This window comes from Glycine max, chromosome 16 (genome assembly GCF_000004515.6).
Source record: "Glycine max cultivar Williams 82 chromosome 16, Glycine_max_v4.0, whole genome shotgun sequence".
In the NCBI taxonomy this organism is placed as follows: domain Eukaryota; kingdom Viridiplantae; phylum Streptophyta; class Magnoliopsida; order Fabales; family Fabaceae; genus Glycine; species Glycine max.
Window position 1 is genome coordinate 35,129,332 of NC_038252.2, and position 20,359 is coordinate 35,149,690.

The 20,359-nt window shown below is 32.2% G+C and overlaps 3 protein-coding genes and 1 pseudogene across 3 annotated transcripts in view; 1 reads left to right on the forward strand and 3 right to left on the reverse strand.

Moving 5' to 3' along the window:
* Positions 1–4,408: 4,408 nt before the first annotated feature.
* LOC112999765 (receptor-like protein EIX2) lies at positions 4,409–5,289 on the reverse strand. The gene has a single exon (XM_026126051.2). It carries the CDS (start codon positions 5,287–5,289, stop codon positions 4,588–4,590), a length of 702 nt encoding a protein of 233 aa, XP_025981836.1. The 3' UTR covers positions 4,409–4,587.
* Positions 5,290–5,294: 5 nt separating this feature from the next.
* Positions 5,295–8,191, reverse strand: LOC106796477 (receptor-like protein EIX1). The gene is made up of 2 exons (XM_041010392.1): positions 6,878–8,191; positions 5,295–6,661 (listed from the first exon to the last, which is right to left on the reverse strand). The coding sequence occupies exons 1-2, from the start codon at positions 8,151–8,153 to the stop codon at positions 5,295–5,297; spliced, it is 2,643 nt and encodes an 880-aa protein (XP_040866326.1). The 5' UTR covers positions 8,154–8,191.
* A 2,277-nt stretch (positions 8,192–10,468) lies between these two features.
* LOC100804374 (receptor-like protein EIX2) lies at positions 10,469–15,797 on the reverse strand (annotated as a pseudogene).
* Positions 15,798–19,150: 3,353 nt separating this feature from the next.
* Positions 19,151–20,359, forward strand: part of LOC102666307 (non-specific lipid transfer protein GPI-anchored 14) — an 8,393-nt gene continuing 7,184 nt past the window's right edge. The window contains exon 1 of the mRNA XM_006599982.1: positions 19,151–19,418. Coding sequence (XP_006600045.1) covers positions 19,151–19,418 — 268 coding nt within the window. The remainder of the gene's footprint in view (positions 19,419–20,359) is intronic.

Here is a 20,359-nt window from a genome sequence, read left to right on the forward strand (position 1 = left end):
GAAGACTGGTAGAAGAAGAGAAAAAATGTCAACTTCTCATCTTCCTTCGATCTCGAATCGAAGCACACATTTTTTGGGGGCAATTTGTTAGCCCATATTTTTGATGAGCTAAAATATGCTCTAAATACGCATTAGATGTCGTCTTGAATTTCGAAGCGTATTAAAGAGCAAGAGTCTGGTCAGATCCTGTTCGAATCGAAAAGAAAGAAGAGGTGATTGAAAGGGATTCACGGGATCAAAGAAGTATTTATAAAGTATAAGGCTAAGACAAGAAAGAGGGCTTCGAACCATTGGGCGATTCGAACTGGTGTATGGTCGAGTCGAAGTCGAGGCAGCAAGAGTTCTGGACTTAGCGCAATTTCTGACAAAACTTCACAAAATCAGTTCGATTTCGAGTAATGTGGATAACCGTTCTAAGGAGCAGTTATATGCATGCAAGGTATACGTAGCAGGACACTTGGCATTAGGATAGTGTTCGACCGTTAGGGCAGTTTATTTTCGAATGTCTATATATAGCAGTTTTTTAGTCAGATTTCAGGGTCGCAAATCATTACTACAAGTCCTTATATACTCAAAGTACCCAGCGCAGAGAGAAACGAGTACGCAAGGAAAATGTATGATTGTGAACCATTTTAAGTTTCTGTAAACTTTACATTTCGAATGCAATGCAATTTATGCTTCACTTTATAATTTCTGTCTTTTAAATGGTTCATTCGATCGAATGAATTCGTTGAGCCTTTAATTCTGCAATTTATCTTTCCCTTGTCAATTTACTTCCAGCATTTCGATTTTTGTCAAACAATTTTGCTTTCTGCAAATCTCAAACCAGTGAATGTTTGTTGCAATGATGAACATTAAAGGCTTTACATCTAAAGCAAACACACAATTGGCATGCTCCTGAGATTCACTAGTTGATCTCGCAAGCAATTAACTTAGACTAGCGGTTGTTTACCAAATTCCAGTGTAAACAGATAGCAATGACTACAAATTGATCAATCTGCCAATACAATGATAAAACATCGGTTTATTCTAAGCAACACTAAAAAGTGATACTACATGAGCAAAAAGATTGAAATTATTGACCATGCAGTATGAATGTACAGCATTATTTATTTAATTTTTCTAATACAATTTTATTTTATATTAATACAAAAACTCTCACAAAACAACTTCTTAACTACTAGTTAATCACTACTTTTATACATAAAAAAACTAGTTAATTACTACTGCTACATAGCAGAAATTCCTTAATTTCACGTGGTTTGCCTCAGTTGTTTGCCGCAGGTTTCAGTATATCCTTAGGAATCGTCGATTGTCAAATCGTTGTTAAATAACGGCGCTATATATAATTTTAGTATTTTGACGTTTTTAAATGAATTTCTTATTTATGATTATATATTTACAATTTTTAATTTCACTTAAAAAAAGAGTTTTTTTTTCGATTTAGAGAGAAAAAAATAGAGTTTTTAGTTAACACACTGTTACTATATAGTGCGGAGACAATTACCCCACAAGCTTTTCATTAACTTGTCATAATATAATATATGTGAATACAAACTGTCCCTATAATTTAAAATAAAATAAATAAAAAGTCAATAAATTTATAAGTATTGTCTCCACACATATATATTATCCTATAATTTACAATTTTTATATTTATTATTGATGATATTCTTAATTAACCAAGTAAAAATATTTTTTTTATAATTTTTAAGATAATTATTATAAAAATTAATAAATTTATTACAAATAACATTTTTATATGTGTAAGTGCATGTATATTATTTATTGAAATATTTTATTTGAATTTTTCATTAAAAATACTAAATTTATTAACATGATATGTGCCTCGTTAGAGCAGTGATTCAATTTAATCTGATAGTGAGAACAGAATTGACAGCAGATTCCCTTTACTGTGTGATGAAAGAGTTGTACGAAATCTTTATGACATCAACCCCCAACATGAGTGGCCCAGTGGACAAGCCCATCAATCTAACATGTCGGTTGATAGCACTTGCATAAACTTTTGTTCCTTGCATCATCTCATGTGTCCCCATTCTCCATTCTCTGCTTCCACTAACGATTAAACCTCATTGATTAGGGTTCAATGATTTTTCAATGAATAAAATTAATTTTAAATTCTTGATTCTAACAGCTCACGTATTGTCTGTTGAATCAAATGGATTAAACTCTTGATATCATAAAGAAAATTAAAAATTGATTCTTTGTGTAAAATAAAGAAATCTAATTAATTATGCTTGTTATGTTACTATATCATTTTTCGGGTGTGGAGTAACATCAAAATCAAAGTAACAAAGTTACTTGCATGTTATTCTAACTGTTATGAATCAACCATCAGACAAATCAAATCATGAGGAGGCAAGCATTAACAGAATAGGAGCAGGATTGCTGAGTTGGCATTGCGGGATTGGGCCCTTGGATGATCCTGTCGGGAATATGCTTTTTCTGTTAGGATAATTGTTGCAATTATGTTATTGCTAGCTTTCTCTAGAACCTGCAAAAAAGGAACGAATAATTAGTAAATGAAGCTTATAAATTGCCAACCTGTAATGAATTTGCAAGCAGAAATCAAAGTTTCCTTTCCTTATCTTATCCCATTCTTTGGAGGAATTCTGGGCCCCGAACTCCAGAAACACCAGCACTCATAACACTAACCATAATTCCAGCTAAGTCGAATATGGTTTCATGTTTTGTAAAACAATTTAGATCCCCTTTATCAAAGTGTATCTGTCTTTTACACAAGTTTTTTCACTTTATTTTATTTCCCTCAGAATCAATTGTTGTGTTATTCGTACTATTAAATTAGTCCGATAACTACCATGTCGATCATTATTAGTTTTATTTCCACCATTGTTCGGAGTAAGTATATACTATTACTTTATGATTAAACGTGTTATTTAAATTGCAAATAAAAACTCTTTATAATGAAGTACAATTGTTTATAACTACAACAATTATATTGAGTCAATTTAACACTCATCAAAGGCAGAAAAGCTTTACTTTAAGATTAGACAGAGGCTCATACCAATCATGGCGGTGGTTATAATTACACACATCAGCAACTGTAAAAGATCTTGCACAGCCACAGAAAAAAAAATGCTTGATGCACATCTGATAAACTCACTCAAGGTCTATGTATTGATAGTGTAAAAGAGAGACTGAATATTAAATGATAAAAATATAAAATAATTGTTTTGTATTGGCAGAGTACACATATATATGCCCAAATGTAGATTCAAAGTTCAAACATTTTGGGCCTAGATCATCCCTCCTAGTCATAGCCATCTGAATTGGATCGACCCCACCCCAAGGTTTGTGTTGCATCACTTGCATGCATTCACCCACCACAGTTGTTGTTATAGTTTTCTCGTGATTTTTGTATTGGAAAATACTATGGACAAATATAATTGATACAGTCATAATTAATTATTGTCATGTTGCAATTACAAAGACTCCTCAAAGAATATGTTTAGTAAATCATGATCAAGTAGAAATTGCAATGGCAAACTGTTTTTTAAAATCTTATTAGTCAGTTGTATAAACCCAAATTTAGATATATTCAGGTATGTAATATTTTCCATTTTAGTGCTCTGTTTGGAAATTTGCGTGTCGAAATGTTTTTTTTATACGTACCTACACAACACTCTTTAGCCAAATACCACTGTTCATGGAGGAATCTGTCCTGAAAGGAGTATAGAACCAGAAACAATATGCGTGGTGGTATCTATCATTCTGAAGAAGAGAAAAAGTGGGATACGTACAATAATAGGACTGTGACACTACTAGAAAAATGTATGCACCTTTCATGTCCCTAAATTTATGAACAAAAGATTCAGGTATCGTTTATTGAATTTGTTTTATATGGAGTGTAAAGTCATCATATCCAATACTAATAAGTGTATGTTTATATAATTCTTTTTAAAATAATTACTCTTCTTTATTTACATCTAATAAAAATGTTATCACATTAATTTTTAAATTAAGCTAAATGAAGCATGTTTCATAAGAAATTAACTTTTACTGTAATTGTTACATTTTTTAGTGACAAAGGGAGATGGGTGAAGACGGTGAAGGAAAAAAAATGAAGATAATGTCTATGTTGTTCAAATAACAGTATTAATTGTATTAAAATAGTTAATATTAAAAAATAAATTAGTAAATATAACAACAAATTGTTGTGTTGGTGCTATTTATTGTGCATCAAAATATATAAAAATAATAATTAACTTGTAATTTGTATAGTTGGTATGGGTTGTTTTATCTATCCTGGATTTTGTTGTATCACACATATAATCATTTATATATATATGGGCTACTATTGTCACTACCAAAAATCCTATTGAGACTACCAAAGCATTTGAAATTACTTGGTTATCCTTAGTTCCATTTCCCCACACCTCCTATCCTTCCCCTCTTTACGTTCAGCTACTCTCCCTCTTTACATCCAAAAACAGAATTTAAATAAGGCTCTCAAATTTGCAAAAAAAAAAAAAAAAAAAGAAGATAGCAATGACTACAAATTGATCAACCTGCCAATAATAAAACTTCGGAGTATTCTAAGCAACACTAAACAGTGATACTACCTAAGCGAAAAGATTGAAGTTTGAACCACACATGATCAAGGAAATGAAAATAGGCATACCGCCATGATCTACAAATCAGCAAAGGAGCAATCACTATCCAGAATCCCACAATAAATCCAATTGTCATACTGACAAAAAACCAATTTACTCCATGCCCATCACTTCCTTCATAACTATGGGTTTTCCCATTGGAGCTGCAGTTTATGGGCAGTGGTGGACCACATAGATTGTTGCCGATGAAGCTGGAGGCATCAAAGGTTTGCAATTGAGTTCCTGTTGGAATATTTCCCTTCAAATGATTGTAAGACAAGTCTAGCATGCTCAGAAAGCTCAAATTTGCAATGCTTGGAGGGATTTCACCAGAAAGTTGATTCCTCGAAAAATCAATGGACTGTAATAATCTCATATTACCTATACCTTGTGGAATATGACCAATCAATTGGTTGTGGGACAAGTTTAAAAAATTCAATCCATTTAGATATGTGATTTCTCTTGGTATTTCCCCTAATAACTTGTTACTTGACAGATCAATGCTTGTTACCAAACCCAGAAAGTTTCTGTACTCATCTCCTCTTCCTTTCAGCCATAGTAGAGCACTAACTATACTTTGCATCGAAGAGTAAGGCCTACTAGATTGTGCTTGAGAATAGATACGAGGATCTGTACTTTGGTTCATTAGTGTCATGGCACTCAAGTTACTGAAACAGCTCCGTATATTGCCAGACAGATTGTTTTGTGCAGGTCTAAAACCTGAAGATGACTCATCTGACATATTTCACTTGGAATGTGGCCGCCAAATCTGTTTGATCGAAGGCGGAGGATTTTCACATTTAAGAGCTTTTCTCCAACCCATGTTGGAATAGTTCCTGAAAGATTATTTTCCCCAAGGTCCAAGGATATCAATTGGTTATTCTTCTTCACACTGGTTGGAAATATCCCTGAGAGTGTGTTGTTACGAATTTGTAAAGACTGCAGGTCTGCCAAGGAACCCATGGATTGGGGTAAGTTCCCAACAAAATGGTTGCTTTGTAAATTTACATCCACCAGAAGTGTCCAATTCATCCAGCAATCAGGTATCTCTCCTGACAAATTATTTGATGCAAGATTCAGAAATTCTAATCCCATTGGCTCGTCCTGATCGTTACATAAAAAGTCATTCATGGATTCAGAGAATGAATTGCTTGAAAGATCTAACTGAAACACATCACTTGAAAGATAGGGTAATTTACCACACAAGTGATTTGAGCTTAGATCAATAGTTGGGATAGATATTGGATTCTTTAATGTAGTCCCAATCTCACCATGGATATGATTACGAGAGAGGTTTAAATACCAAACCTGAGAAAGTGCTTCCCACATCTGTGTGGGAATAGAATCGAAAATCCCCGTGTTAGATAGTCCAACATATTCAAGTTGGTTTTGTGACTGAATCCACAATGGAAAGCTGGGACCTAACTGCCATGATGTCACTTCCAAATGGGTAAGTTGAAAATTAGGAATCCAATTGGGACCCACTGTTAAAGTGAAATTGTTTCCTGATGCATGAATCTCCTTCAAGCTTGTAAGATTTGCAAGATCATCTTCCTTGACAACTCCGTGAAAAAGATTGCCGTCAATATGAAGAGAGAACAATTTAGAGAGTGATCGAAGACTTTCAAATGGATTTCCACTGAATTTATTCATAGAGAGATCGAGATATCTTAATGATGAAAGTTTTCCAAATGATCTAGGAAGAGCACCACCAATTGAGTTGTTGAAAAAATCTAGCCACTCAATATTTTTAAATGCCCCAATATGATCTGTCAGATTGCCTGAAAGTCGTGAACTCTGAACTGCAAGTCTTGTGAGTCCATGGGAAATACAAGGAGCAAGAATTTCTAAAAGTTCATTAACCTGTTGGTTGAGTTTGAGATATGATAAATCTATCACCCTTAAGTTGCAGAGATTACCCAAAGAAGTTGGAATGTTTCCTTCAAGTTGACTATATGACAAATGAAGTTCAACAAGAGAAGTCAAATTACCCAAATAAGTTGGAATGTTTCCTTCAAGTTGATTACCTGATAAATCAAGTTCAACAAGAGAAGTCAAATTTCCCAAAGAAGTTGGAATGGTTCCTTCAAGTTGATTGTTTGATAATTGAAGTTTAACAAGAGAAGTCAAATTTCCCAAAGAAGTTGGAATGGTTCCTTCAAGTTGATTAGCTGATAAATCAAGTTCAACAAGAGAAGTCAAATTTCCCAAAGAAGTTGGAATGGTTCCTTCAAGTTGATTACGTGATAAATCAAGTCCAACAAGAGAAGTCAAATTTCCCAAAGAAGTTGGAATGGTTCCTTCAAGTTGATTATGTGACAAATGAAGTTCGACAAGAGAAGTCAAATTTCCCAGGGCATCAGAAATAGTCCCATGCAAGTTGTTGTAACTTAGGTCCAGATACTTGAGACGATGAAGACCGTATAAGCAATCAGGTATAGAAGATGAGAATGAATTTTGAGACAAGTCAAGATTTTGAAGAAGTGTGAGGTTTCGAATACCACCAGGAATCGGACCTTGGATTTCATTACCCAAAAATTGAAGAGAAACAAGTTTCTTCAATTTGAATATCCACTTGGGGACAAAAGAAATGGCAGGGGAATAACTAGTATGGGAAAGATCGAGAGTTTGCAGAGATGAGAAGTTGAGCAAGGATGGTTCATTGTAGTGAGGGAGTTTGCATCCTGACAAATATAGGTGGGTCAAAGAAGGAAGAGATTGGAGAGTGTGTAGCCAATGAAATGCTTTGGATAGGTTTGCATAACTCAAATCAAGATATTCAAGCTTCCACATACTTGATACCCATTCTACATTTTCAGCTAACAGATCATAATAACTACCTCCGAGGTCAAGATAGACCAAATTGGAGAGATTCCCAATCTGAGATGGAATCTTCCCCATGAATGGAGTATAAGAGAGGTCAAGGTGAGTCAAGGAGGTCATTGCACAAAGGAAAGAAGGAATTGCCATACCTTCAAAATAATTGTCGCTCAAGTCAAGATATCGAAGCTTAGAGAGATTCCCAATCTGAGGAGGAATCTTCCCCCAGAATCCAGTATGAGAGAGGTTGAGGTGAGTCAAGGAAGTCATTGTCCCAAGGAAAGAAGGAATTGACATACCTTCTCCAAGGAATTCATTGCCGCTCAAGTCCAAGTAATTCAAATGCTTTAAATCAGCCAAACAAGGACTTATCTCTCCACCAAAGCTCCATCTCCTATAAACTTCCTCATCGAAGTGAGAGTAGCCATCATAGTAATGATAGAAAACAGAATCTGAGGTGTGGAGGTGAAGCTGAAGAACATGGAAAGTAAGGTTGTGGCAGAGGACTCCATACCAGTGGCAACAGTTGGTATTATTATGATTCCAAGACCAAAGCCTATTTGAAGGATCATTCAGATTATTCTTAAACTTCATAAGTGTCTCACGCTCACTTGGGATGCACACACTCTCTCTGCATGGTAAGCTGAACAACCAAAGCTGGACAAAGACAAGAATATAAAAAATGGAGGAGGAATTCATGATCACACAAGAATATATAGAAAACAAGTGTAGTTGTTGGTTCTGCATATAAATCATCAAACTTCTATTATTTATACTGCTGCCCTGCCTGTTTTTTTCTTCACTTTCATTATTTTTTTTTACCTTTTTTATTGTTGTGCCAAATACTAAAATATTCTTCCATTCTTTTTTTATGCTGGCCTCTTTAAATTATCGATTTAATTATCTAATTCTCCCGAATTAATTCTTAGAATACGAATTTTTTTTATTTACTGTATCTATCTCCCTTTTTAAAATTCCTATATACACTAAATTCATAAAAAAATCAAAATTAATAACAAAGAAATATGATTTATTCTTGTACTAAATACTAACATAAGAAACATTCTTTTAGGTACAGTTTTTTTTACAAAAATAAATAAGAATTATTTTATTTTAATTTACTCTATAATACTGCTTAAATGAAAATTTGGTGTCATTAAACTTCAAATTTTAACTATTATTTAATCAATCCTTCCGTTAAACTTTTGTTGCGTACAAAAGTCCAACATTTTTTTAAGAAAAAATCAAGTCTTTTATTTCATCAAATTTAATATTAAATTATCAAATTTTCAATATTCAAAACTAAAAATAATGTAAAAGAAAATTGTCTTCTAAATCATAGCTTACACCATCAAGTCAATCTCAAGGTTTTCCATTTTTTCATCTTGAACCTTTGGACACTTCACAAAGTCCAGCCATGATGTTAAGGTTTGACTTCTTCAACTTGAACCATAGGTCACTGCACTAATTACCTTCATATCAAGTTCCCTGTCATTGACAACAAATGTTGCGAGTTAAGTCAAGCAAGGAAAAAAAAATATTATTGATGAATAAATCAATTATAGGAAAAGAGTTTACTTTAAAGACTATTTTGGTTAAAAAAATCTATAAAAAAAATTATTTCATTCCAAGCTAGCTATTTAATTTTGATCAATTTTTCAATTCACAAAATAATATTCTTCTTATATGTGAAAACCACTAATTAATCTTCATTGTCATTAATGATTGTTGTGTTGTCTATTTCTAATTATTTTTTTAATCATAATATTATTTTCTTTTTATTAAAAATTAATTAGTGAGATACAAAGAAGTTTAACTTGATCTATCATAATTATTGAGATCATAGTTTTTCCTTTTATAAGTCTTGGTCCAAATTTCTCCATGTATTGTAGACCATATTTAACTTAAAAAGTAAATTAGAAGATCTACAAAGAAGTGTGACATGTTTTTTAAATTATAAAATTATGGTCCTAGCTATTTATTGTTAGACCACAAGTTTTCATATATTAAAGTTTTTGTCTAAATTTCATTTATGGTGATAGTTTAAGAATAGTGATAGAAGACAAAAATAAATATTCAATTTATTGAAATATCTAACTCAATTAATTGATGAATACATCAATTATAGGAAAATGGTGTACTTTAAAGACTATTTCTATTAAAAAATCTATAAAAAAATTATTTCCTTCCAATCTAATTATTTAATTTTAATCAATTTTTCAGTTCACAAAATAATATTCTCTTATATAGGAAAAAAAGACTAGATTTAATTATCATCAATTGGAAAAGTAATTGTGTCATGTATTTATAATTGTATTCTAACTTGAATATTATTTTATTTATCATATAAAAATTAATTAGTTATATAAAAGAAGTAAAAAGAATATTAACTTTTTTTCTCAAAAAAAAAATCAGTATCATATTTTATATTTTTTAAAAGTTATCAACTTAAATAAGAGGAGAAACATAATTTTAATTTCCATTTTACTTTTTAAATAATTGCAAGTGCCAAATTTAAGTAATTATGAGAATACTCACGTTCAATATAATATTCTAAAAAAAAATCCATACGATAACTTAAACAATCTATAAAGAAATATAATTTATTCTTGTGCCAAATACTAAAACAAGAAACATTTTTTATTTTAGTTTACCGTATAGAATTGCTTAAATCAATGAAATTTTTATTTTAAGAAAATATTAATGATTTTTTTAAAACTTTAAGTAGTTTACATCAAAGATAATTAAATTTGACTTAATTAGTCTTCAAATTTTAACTATTATTCATATCAATCCTTTCGTTAAACCTGTACGTGTTAAGTAAACAACAAAAAGTCTTGTCTTATAAAATTCAAACATTCTATGACATGTGGTTTGAACCCATAATGACATGTGGTTTGAACCCATAATTAATTTTAAACTATCAAATTTTAATTATTCAAAATAAAAGAAATGAAAACAAAATTGTCTCAAATCCATATCAAGGTCCCCACTTTTCCAACTTGAACCATAGACTACTCCATCAAATCTATGTCAAGGTCCTCCATTTTAAGGTCCCCACTTTTCCAACTTGAACCATAGACTACTTCAACCTTAGGACACTCCACAAAGTCCACCCATATTAAGGTCTCTGCCTTCTTCAACTTCTGCAACGCATATATAGAAAACAACTTAATTGTATAAGTGCTTCTTGCTTCTACATATAAATCATAAAACTTCTATTATTTATACTGCTGCAAGTGTCTTTCTTGACTTTTTTCTTTTTTTTTATGATGTTTCCTTTTTTTAATTATTGACTTTATTATCCAATTCTCCCGAGTTAATTCTTAGAATAGGAAATAATTTTGAATTTACTTTATCTATCTCCCTTTTTAAAATTCCTATATACACAAAATTTTATATTGAATTTAACTATTATTTAATATATCCTTTCGTTAAACTTTTGTTAATTAAACAATAAAAGTCCAACATTTTATTAAAAAAATTCAAGTCTTCTATTTCATGGACTCCATCAAGTCTTTTATTAAAAGTCCAACTTTTGTTAATTCAAGTCTTTTACAAAATTTTGTTAATCCAACTTTTGTTAATTATTACAAAATTTGGTATTGAATTTAACTATTATTTAATTCAAGCCTTTTATTAAAAGTTCAACTTTTGTTAATTTAAATATTATTTTGTTAATTAAACCATAGCCGACTCCATCAAGTCTATCTCAAGGTCCTGTATTTTTTCATCTTGAACCTTTGGACACTCCACAAAGTCCAGCCATGTTATGGTCTCTGGCTTCAACTTGAACCATAGCCTGGGCCACAAACAATATATTAATGATAAATACATCAATTATAGGAAAAGGGTCTAATTTAAAGACTATTTCAGTTAAAAAATCTATATAAAAAAAGATTATTTCGTTCATATCTTGCTATTTAATTTTGATCAATTTTTTAATTCACAAAATAATATTCTCTTATATATGAAAAAGCTAGACTAGATTTAATCGTCATTTGGAATGGTTGTTGTGTGATCTATTTCTAATTGTATTCAAACATGAATATTATTTTCTTTATCATATAAAAATTAATTGGTGATATAAAAAGAAGTGTGAAAAAGAATATTAATTTTTTTCTAAAAAAAATTAGTAGCATATTTTGTATATTTTTACACGTCATCAACTTAAATAATAGGAGAAACATAATTTTAATTTCCATTTTAATTTTTAAATAATTTTAATTGCCAAATTTAAGCAATCATAAAATTTCTCATGTTCAATATAATATTCTAAAAATAAAATAAAAATATTCATATGATGACTTAAATAATCTACTAAGAAATATGATTTATTCTTATGCAGATCGAATACTAAAATAAGAAAAAAAATATTTTAGATCACAATATAAAATTGCTTAAATCAATGAAATTTCATTTTAAGAAAACATTAATCATTTTTTTAATACTTTAAATCAAAGGTAATTAAATTTGGTTTAATTAGTCTTCAAATTTTAACTATTATTTAAATCAATCCTTTCGTTACACCTTTGTTAAGTAAATGATAGCATAGCAAGCATGGAGGTGCAAGCGGTAACACTCTCACAAAGATAAAGATCTTTAAGCCATCATTTTTTTTTCCTTTTCTTTTCTATGAACTGTCATTTCTTATCTCTACATGGAATGTCTAGAAGTTGAAAACTTGAGCTTTCTTTTTTCTTTCTCATAATGAACTTTCCACTTCCAATGATGGTTGAACATTCATAATTCTTTATCTATTTTGTCTAAAAATTTCCAATCACTTTTTGTGAGTGGTGTGAATGTCATGCAGACAAATGATGTCCAAGCTCCACTTTTTCCATTCATTGCAAGTTGTAAGCAGAATGTAGAATGTACGTATAATAAAATAATGAGAATGCCAACTACTAGTACGTAGTACTTAATTAAAACAAAAGTATCAAAATTAGAACGAAAATAACTTTGATGCTGTTAATATATGAGTTTAATTTTGATACACAGTGTAAAAATTTAAATTGTTAATTAATTAGAAATCACCTAATGATTTGTAAAACAATTACTAAAAAAAGTTTCATTTGAAACTTAGTCTTCCACCCGTCTCAAGCTCTCCACATGAACACTAAGCTCTAGACAAAAATAAATAAATAACCACGAGAAATAATATATAACTCTTTAGTGGACAATTGGTGTTCTTTTGTGCATTCAGTTGAAGGAAGTTCCCAGAATGGAAGAAAGCAAGGGACAGATGAAACGGCCACAGCTAAGAATAGTGCATCTTATAATGCGTCATAAATACAAAACAGAATTTGATGCTCAAGTCTGAAGCTCGTCTAGTTCTCTTAACATTAAGAACATTTATTACCAATGAAAGCAAAACAAACAGACACCCCATATGAACATGTACATAGTATGGTAAACCTTTTCACATTTTTAATGTCTAGAATAACACGTTGTAATGTCTCTCACTCCTAACAGTTAACATGTAAACTCACAATTTTCCAAGTAACCTTCTTACCTTCAAAACTATTATCACATAAATCAGATCTCTCAAGTGGTCAAGATAATGAAAATAAGCACGCCTCCAAGTTCTGTTGAAGAAAACAACACTGCAAAAACCCCAAAATCCTGCTGCAAATCCAACTCCCATACCCATATAAAACTCTGATGTTCCAAAGAAATTACCATCACCGTGTCCAACAGAAGCACTCTCTGTCAACTCTTCCTTGTCTGTGCAATTTTTTGTTACAGGAGGACCACAAAGCTCAGGATTTCCAGTGTAGCTAAGTTCTTCAAAGCTCTGAAGTTGGGTACTCGTGGGAATTCTGCCTGAGAAGTTGTTGTATGATAGATTCAGGACACTGAGGAAGGACAAATCAGATAAGCTTTGAGGGATTTGACCTGAAATGTTGTTTAGTGAGAGATCAAGGGATTCTAAAAATTTCATTTTTCCCATGTCATTTGGTATCCCTCCAGACAGATGATTTCTAGACAAGTTCAAAAACCGCAAAGCAGATAGCTTGGAAATTTCAGATGGAATTGCTCCAGACAGCTTATTACTTGAAAGGTCAATCATTCTCACCAATATCAGATTGTCTCTGTACTCTAACTCATCTCCTTTGGGAACTAAGACAAGAGTTTCCTTGTAGTGGTTATAACTGAAGTCAGAGCCATATGAATAACTTAAAGGGTTGGCAAAGAAGTCATCTTCACCAGCCATTGTCTTCATGTCATCCAAACAATTTGGAATGGATCCTGACAGGCTGTTATTGCCAAGATCCAGCACTATAAGGGAAGAAAGTTGACAAATCTTTTGAGTAATGCTGCCATTGAAATTGTTGGATCTTAGACGAAGAACCATTAGATATTGCATTTCCCACATCCAATCTGGTATTACGTCAGAAAGTTGGTTATTGCCCTTGTCAATGAATTTCATTGTAGAGCAATTTTGCAGTGTTGAAGGAATATATCCAGAGAAGCGGTTGTCGTCTAACAACAAAGACTCAAGTTGAGATCGATACCCCATGGAGTTTGGAATAACACCAGACAAATTGTTACTACCCAAGTTCAAATGCACCAATGCTTGCCAATGCACCCAACAGTGACCAAGATCACCATATAAGACATTATTTGAAAAATCAAGCACACTTAACTTATTAGTAGCATTTTCCTTTCCACATAAAAAGGGAGAAATTGTTCCGGAAATTGAGTTATTGGCAACATTCAGCACTTCAACATTTGCAGACACACTTGGCAATGTACCCTTGAACAAATTGGAACTCAAATTTATGACGCTGGAATTGACAAAGATGTTAGATAGGTCTCCACTTAACAGATTGTTTGACAGATCCAGGAATTCAATTTGCAAAGTCCAATTCCAAAACCAACTTGGAACCAAGTCTGCGATACCTGCCTTAGACATTGTCAAAACCTTCACAGAACTTTGCCTTTTTAGCCATTCTGGAAACTTATGACCTATTCCAAAGGAGCTCAGTAAAACATATTCAAGCTGAAAAGGAGGAACCCATCCAGAGTTGACACTGAGGAACAAGTTTGTCCAAGACAAACGTAGTTCCTTTAATTTCAAAAGTTTTACAAAATTTGACTCTTTTATAGATCCTTCTAACAAATTAGAAGAAAGGTCTAACATCACTAAATTTGAGAGAGTTCCAAGAGTTACAGGCATATCACCAGTGAAAGAATTAGTTCCAAGATTTAATATCTGCAGGTTTCAGAGGAACTCAAAACTCTTAGGAATGGTTCCATTCAGTCGGTTGTGAGCCAGGTTTAAAGTTCTCAAGGATGACAAGTTTGCAAATGGTGAGGGAATTGGACAAGTAAAGGTATTATTACTGAGATTTAGAACTTCAAGATGCTTAAGCTGGCCTAATGAATCTGGAAGTGGCCCTCTGAGCTGGTTGTTCTGCAGGTCTAGATTTTTTATGTTCTGAAGGCTTGATATTATTTGTGGAATTTCTCCCTGTAAAAGGTTACTGTGTAAATCAAGTTGGACAAGAGTTGTGCTGAGATTAAATAGCCATGAAGGGATTTGCTGATTGAGATTGTTAATTGAAAGATCAAGGACTTGGAGATGTGTGAAGTTGGTTTTTCCTTTTGGTGGTCCTAAGTTATCAATTTGACAGCTCTCCAAGTGTAGTTCTGAAAGAGATGGAAGTGCACTCAGTACTTGAAGCCAGTACTGTTTATGAAGGTCTGAACCACTCAAATCAAGGTACTCTAAGGAATATAGCCTTGATATCCAATTAAGGTTATCTATCTGAAGAGCATAATTGTATCCAAGATTAAGGTGCTGCAGGTTTGAGAGGTTTCCTAGTTGATGAGGGATTAATCCCATGAACCCACTTAAGCTAAGGTCCAAGTATCTCAGACTCTCCAATGAGCCTAGGAAGCTTGGTATTGGAGTAAGAACAAAATAATTTGAACTCAAGTCCAAACGATTCAAATATTTTAGTTCAAGCAAAGAAGGACTAATCTCTCCACTCAACTCCCTATATGGAGAGCCCGCAGGTGTGTCAAGAATGATTTCCATGACTTTACCTGTGTTGTTGCAGTGAACCCCTGGCCATGTACAGCAATGCGATTTGTCAGACCACGATGAAAGCCTGTTTGAAGGGTCTGCTAGTCCATGCTTGAAGCTGAGGAGTGCATTCCTTTCCTTCTCACTGCAAGTCATATTGAGCCTTGCTGCCTTGCTTGCACTGAAGTGGAGAGTTGTTGCAGTGGACAATATCAAGAGAAGAACATGAGTTGCAAATAGCACTGCCATGAAGAAGAAGGAAGACGAAAAAGGTTGAATCCACAATTTTCTGGTTCACGGTTGGTATTTACTACTAACAATGCCTATGTAGGATATATACCGTACAAGGGTTAGCATTTAAAATTTTATTCCACTAATGGTGGTGGTTGCAAAATGCACACATATGTAGAGGTATATATGTCTACAACGAGACATTTGGGATTAAAAGTGTCTAACCATACCACCATTATTTTGCACTAGTTTATTTTATTTTGATTTAACTATCCTTTTAGTCTTTATAGTTGTGATAATTTTTTTTAGTCCCTATAGTTTAAGACATTCATTTTGGTTCTTATATTTACAATTTTTTTTATCTTTTGGTCCTCGCGGGAAAGATTCAACTCACATATAAACATGAACAAAATTAATAAAAATAGGGAAGCAAGCTGAGGTACAACTGAAGTGTAATGGAGGTATGAGACAAAGCCACTACACATTCCATTATTCTTGAGTCTGCCACCGACCTCTGCAAGCTTTGCATTTGCCAATTGCCATGATGTAATCTCCTTCTTGACAGTCTCTCATCAAGTTGGAGTGGTATCACAGCATTGAACTAAGTTGAACGTTCCAATGGGATGATGGTTTTGATTGCTGCAGATAAAGTGTGTGATTGTGAGTTTCTGGTCCCATGAGTTAAACTATAAAGACTAAAAAAAATATTGTCGTAATTTTAAGGGCCAAAAGGATAATTAAACCTTTTATTATTTTTATTATTTTTTTTAACAACTGGTTATATATATGTAGCAGTTTATTCTAAACAATGGACTACGTGTGAAATCTTTGAATTCTATGTAAGAAATGTTATTTCAAACTTCTCATCAGTCTTCATGTCAATGATGGCATGCTCCATTTGAATTCTATGTCTAATTAAGCTCTCGGTCTTCCGTTTTTGCAACTTTATTTCGTAGAAAGAAGCCAAATTTGAAGATACAACATTTGATACTATAACTGTTTGGTGTTTTGAAAATCTCACTCACATATTTCCAAATGTTAGAAAAGAATTTGATTCAGTGGTGCGACTCTTGATCGACGCCATACGTACGCCTACTTTGATGCTCTTTTTCACACCACTTTTATCTTAATGGTATCTCAAGTTGACAATCATAAATCAAAATAGCTAACTATAGTTGATTAGTAGAGACAAACAGCTCAAAGATAAAGATCTTTAAGCCATCATTTTTTTTCCTTTTCTTTTCTATGAACTGTCATTTGTTATCTCTACATGGAATGTCTAGAAGTTGAAAATTACTTGAGCTTTCTTTACCTATACTGCTTTCCATTTTTGCGAACTGCTTTTCTTTCTCATAATGAACTTTCCACTTACAATGATGGTTGAACATTAATAATTCTTCATCTATTTTGTCTAAAAATTTCCACTCACTTTTTGTGAGTGGTGTGAATGTCATGCAGACAAATGATGTCCAAGCTCCACTTTTTCCATTCATTGCAAGTTGTAAGCAGAATGTAGAATGTACGTATAATAAAATAATGAGAATGGCAACTGCTAGTACTACTTAATTAGAACTAAAGTATGAAAATTAAAACGAAAATAACTTTGATGCTGTTAATATATGAGTTTAATTTTGATAGATAGTGTAAAAATTTAAATTGTTAATTAATTAGAAATCACTAAATGATTTGTAAAACAATTAGTAAAAAAGTTATAGGAAATATATATAATTAATTAATTGCAAATGAAAGTGTATTTAAATTAAATTCTTAACTAACATATCCTTATTGTGATATTTTGTATATTTTTTATTTAATTGAGACAGTGGAATGAGATCGCACTATAATTTTCATCACGGGTGTGGTTGTCTAATATAATAGGGATGGTTGGTGAGGAATTTTGGAATGTTAGTTGGTTTTAGACTATATATCCTCTTGTTCAGTTTTCACATTCTCATTAGAGTTAAGTTGATTTTGGGGAAGAACTAATGTCTTGAAATTCCCTCTTCACCAGAAGCAGTTTTATTGTGTCTTTATCGAAGTCATCTTCTCCAGAGACTTGCCTTTAACTTTGAAGATAGGAAATAGATCAGTCAAAGACTTCTTACAACTCACAACCTTTGGAATTTCTCTATGCCTGGTTAACCCACAATTTCGGCGCCTGTTGCGGTTAGGAACATAGGCTAGCAAAAACACTAATCGTTTCAAGAGAAATGTTAACACACTTTTCTAATATATTATTTTTTATTTTAAAATTTATTAAAATAAAAAAATTCAGCTGATCTCATATTTTATTTAGCAAATTTTTCTCATATATTAAGTCTTAGGTTTTTAAAATTATAAAGCTAAAACTAAAATGTTTTACTAAATGTATTTTAAAGTAAATTTTATACACAAAAATATTTTGATTTTATAAAAATTGTTTGGTCAAGGGAGACATATTGAGCCTTCCTAACTATAAGCTACCCTGAGGGTTTCTATCTTTTTTTTTTCCCACTTAATTTTTTACTTTGGCAGCAAGGGTTAAACCTACCACATCTACATGACTATGTCTTACTTTCAATAAGTTACACCTAAATAGCTAACATATTCCTCTTGCTCACGCACACTATCTTTCGTAAACTTTTCACGATCATCTTTATATTATCAAATTCATTTAATTAAATATACAATTATCTTAATATTATAAGCAAGTCTCTGTATAATCATGTAGTGTTTCTAAATTGAATGAGCCTAAATCACACACTCCTGAAAAAAGGATAAAAACATATTTAATTTCATTTAGTGTTTAATAGTGTTTTGGTCTTTTTTGTTTTTGTTTTTTTATAGTTATTTCTTTTCAAATTTGATGACAACATTGTCATTGGGTCCTTCTACCCTTCACATCAGCAAATTGGACACTAAAGAGACTCGGTCAGAAACAAATAACTACTAGGGGTACAATAACATGAGAGGATTTAACACTTTTGGAGTAGGAAAATGTACTTTAAGAAAAGAAAATTATATGTTTATCCATGAACACTAAGCTCTAGACAAAAAAAAAAAAAAAACCACGAGAAATAGTATATAACTCTTTAGTGGACAATTGGTGTTGTACAAAATTGAAATGATCCAGACTAAGTCAACAAACTGGTCTTCTTCATTGAACTCACAGTGAAACCACAGAATTTATTTTCATCTACCAGTTTCCTTCCCAATTCCCATGTTTTCTAAAACATAACACACTACAGAACCTTCTAATAAATTAAAACAAAAAAACCAATATTTTACATGTAGCACCACAACCTAACAATTTCTACCTACAACTTTTTCTATAGACTATAATATAATCTATCTCCACTCATTCATTCATCAAGATTGAGAAATGGATTCAAATGCTTGTCTACCACACTTGCTAGTGTTAGCAATAACATTGGTATTGGTTAGTCATGCAATGGGAGATTCAGCTAAAGACAAACAGAAATGTGCAGAATCCCTGACAGGTGTTGCAACGTGTCTGCCATATTTGGGTGCTGACGCGAAAGCACCCACAGCAGATTGTTGCAGTTGTCTCACACAAGCCATGAAGACCAACAAGAAGTGTGTCTGCCTTATTCTCAAAGACAGGGATGATCCTGACCTTGGCTTAAAGATTAACATGACAATTGCTGTTGGTCTCCCTTCTCTTTGCAAAACACCTGATAATCTCTCACAGTGTTCTGGTACGTTCAATTTCTAATTAAGCCTTCCTTTTTCTTAAAGAACACTACACTACAGTGTTATGTTTCCATTTCCTATGCAATAAATGATCTATCAGTCTTGTTAGTTGTCATATAACAACTAATGTTTTTACATTCAGTTGAAGGAAGTTCCTAGAAGGGACAGATGAATCTTATATCGGGAAGAGATTGTTAGAAAGTTTGGTTGCAGTTGCAGGGCTTCTAATTTGGCTTTCATGAGCTTAACTCAAATACTACCTATATATTACCATTTTCATATCATGTTGAAATGTAAACCATTGATTAGTTGATAGTGTAAAAAATATTTACACTCTTGAGTGTACTAAATCTCTGACAGACTCACAATAGATATTATTGCAAAACCTTTTGGAGATTTATTTTTTGTTTTTAATACTAACCTAGAGTCTACAGATCAAAGTTAATTAATTGCTGAAAATTATGTTCATTCTCATTCTTGGCGCTGTTAGTCCAGTGTGAAAACGGACAAATTCAGTTTCCTGTTATATATGGCACTCTATATAAAAAGGAAATAAAAAAAAAGTAGAATTTGATTATGGCTAAGAATGCTTGGGCCATGATCATTCAAAAATACCCTTAATTGATCTTTAGCTCAACATTTTGTATAATACGTTAATTAATTTTTTAAAATTATGATTACTATCAATTATATAATTCTTAAAACTGTTAAACAAAAGACATTTTGTTTATTTGTTGATATTTTTATAAGGTTAAAATATATTTTTAATCTTATAAATATTAAAAGTTACACCTATTATTTGCCCTTTTTATAGTTAGGGTAATTTAGAATATTACTCCAACAATTTTGTTGGTTCTCAAGCATCATTGGTTATCTATGGATATCTCATCAAAGTTCTTGGCCTGGCCGGCTTGGAGAGTCAAGTCTTGTATGCAGCCACGAGTCA

What these genes read in the sequence shown, in the direction of transcription:
- LOC112999765 (XM_026126051.2), bottom strand. Translation starts at nt 5,289, where the DNA reads ATGACACTAATGAACCAAAGTACAGATCCTCGTATCTATTCTCAAGCA.
- LOC106796477 (XM_041010392.1), bottom strand. Translation starts at nt 8,153, where the DNA reads ATGAATTCCTCCTCCATTTTTTATATTCTTGTCTTTGTCCAGCTTTGG. An exon ending in TGTTGGACTTGATTTATCAC is followed by an intron (nt 6,662 to 6,877) that starts GTAATCAACTTG and finishes TTGATTTATCAG; the next exon opens with GTAATCAACTTGAAGGAAAC.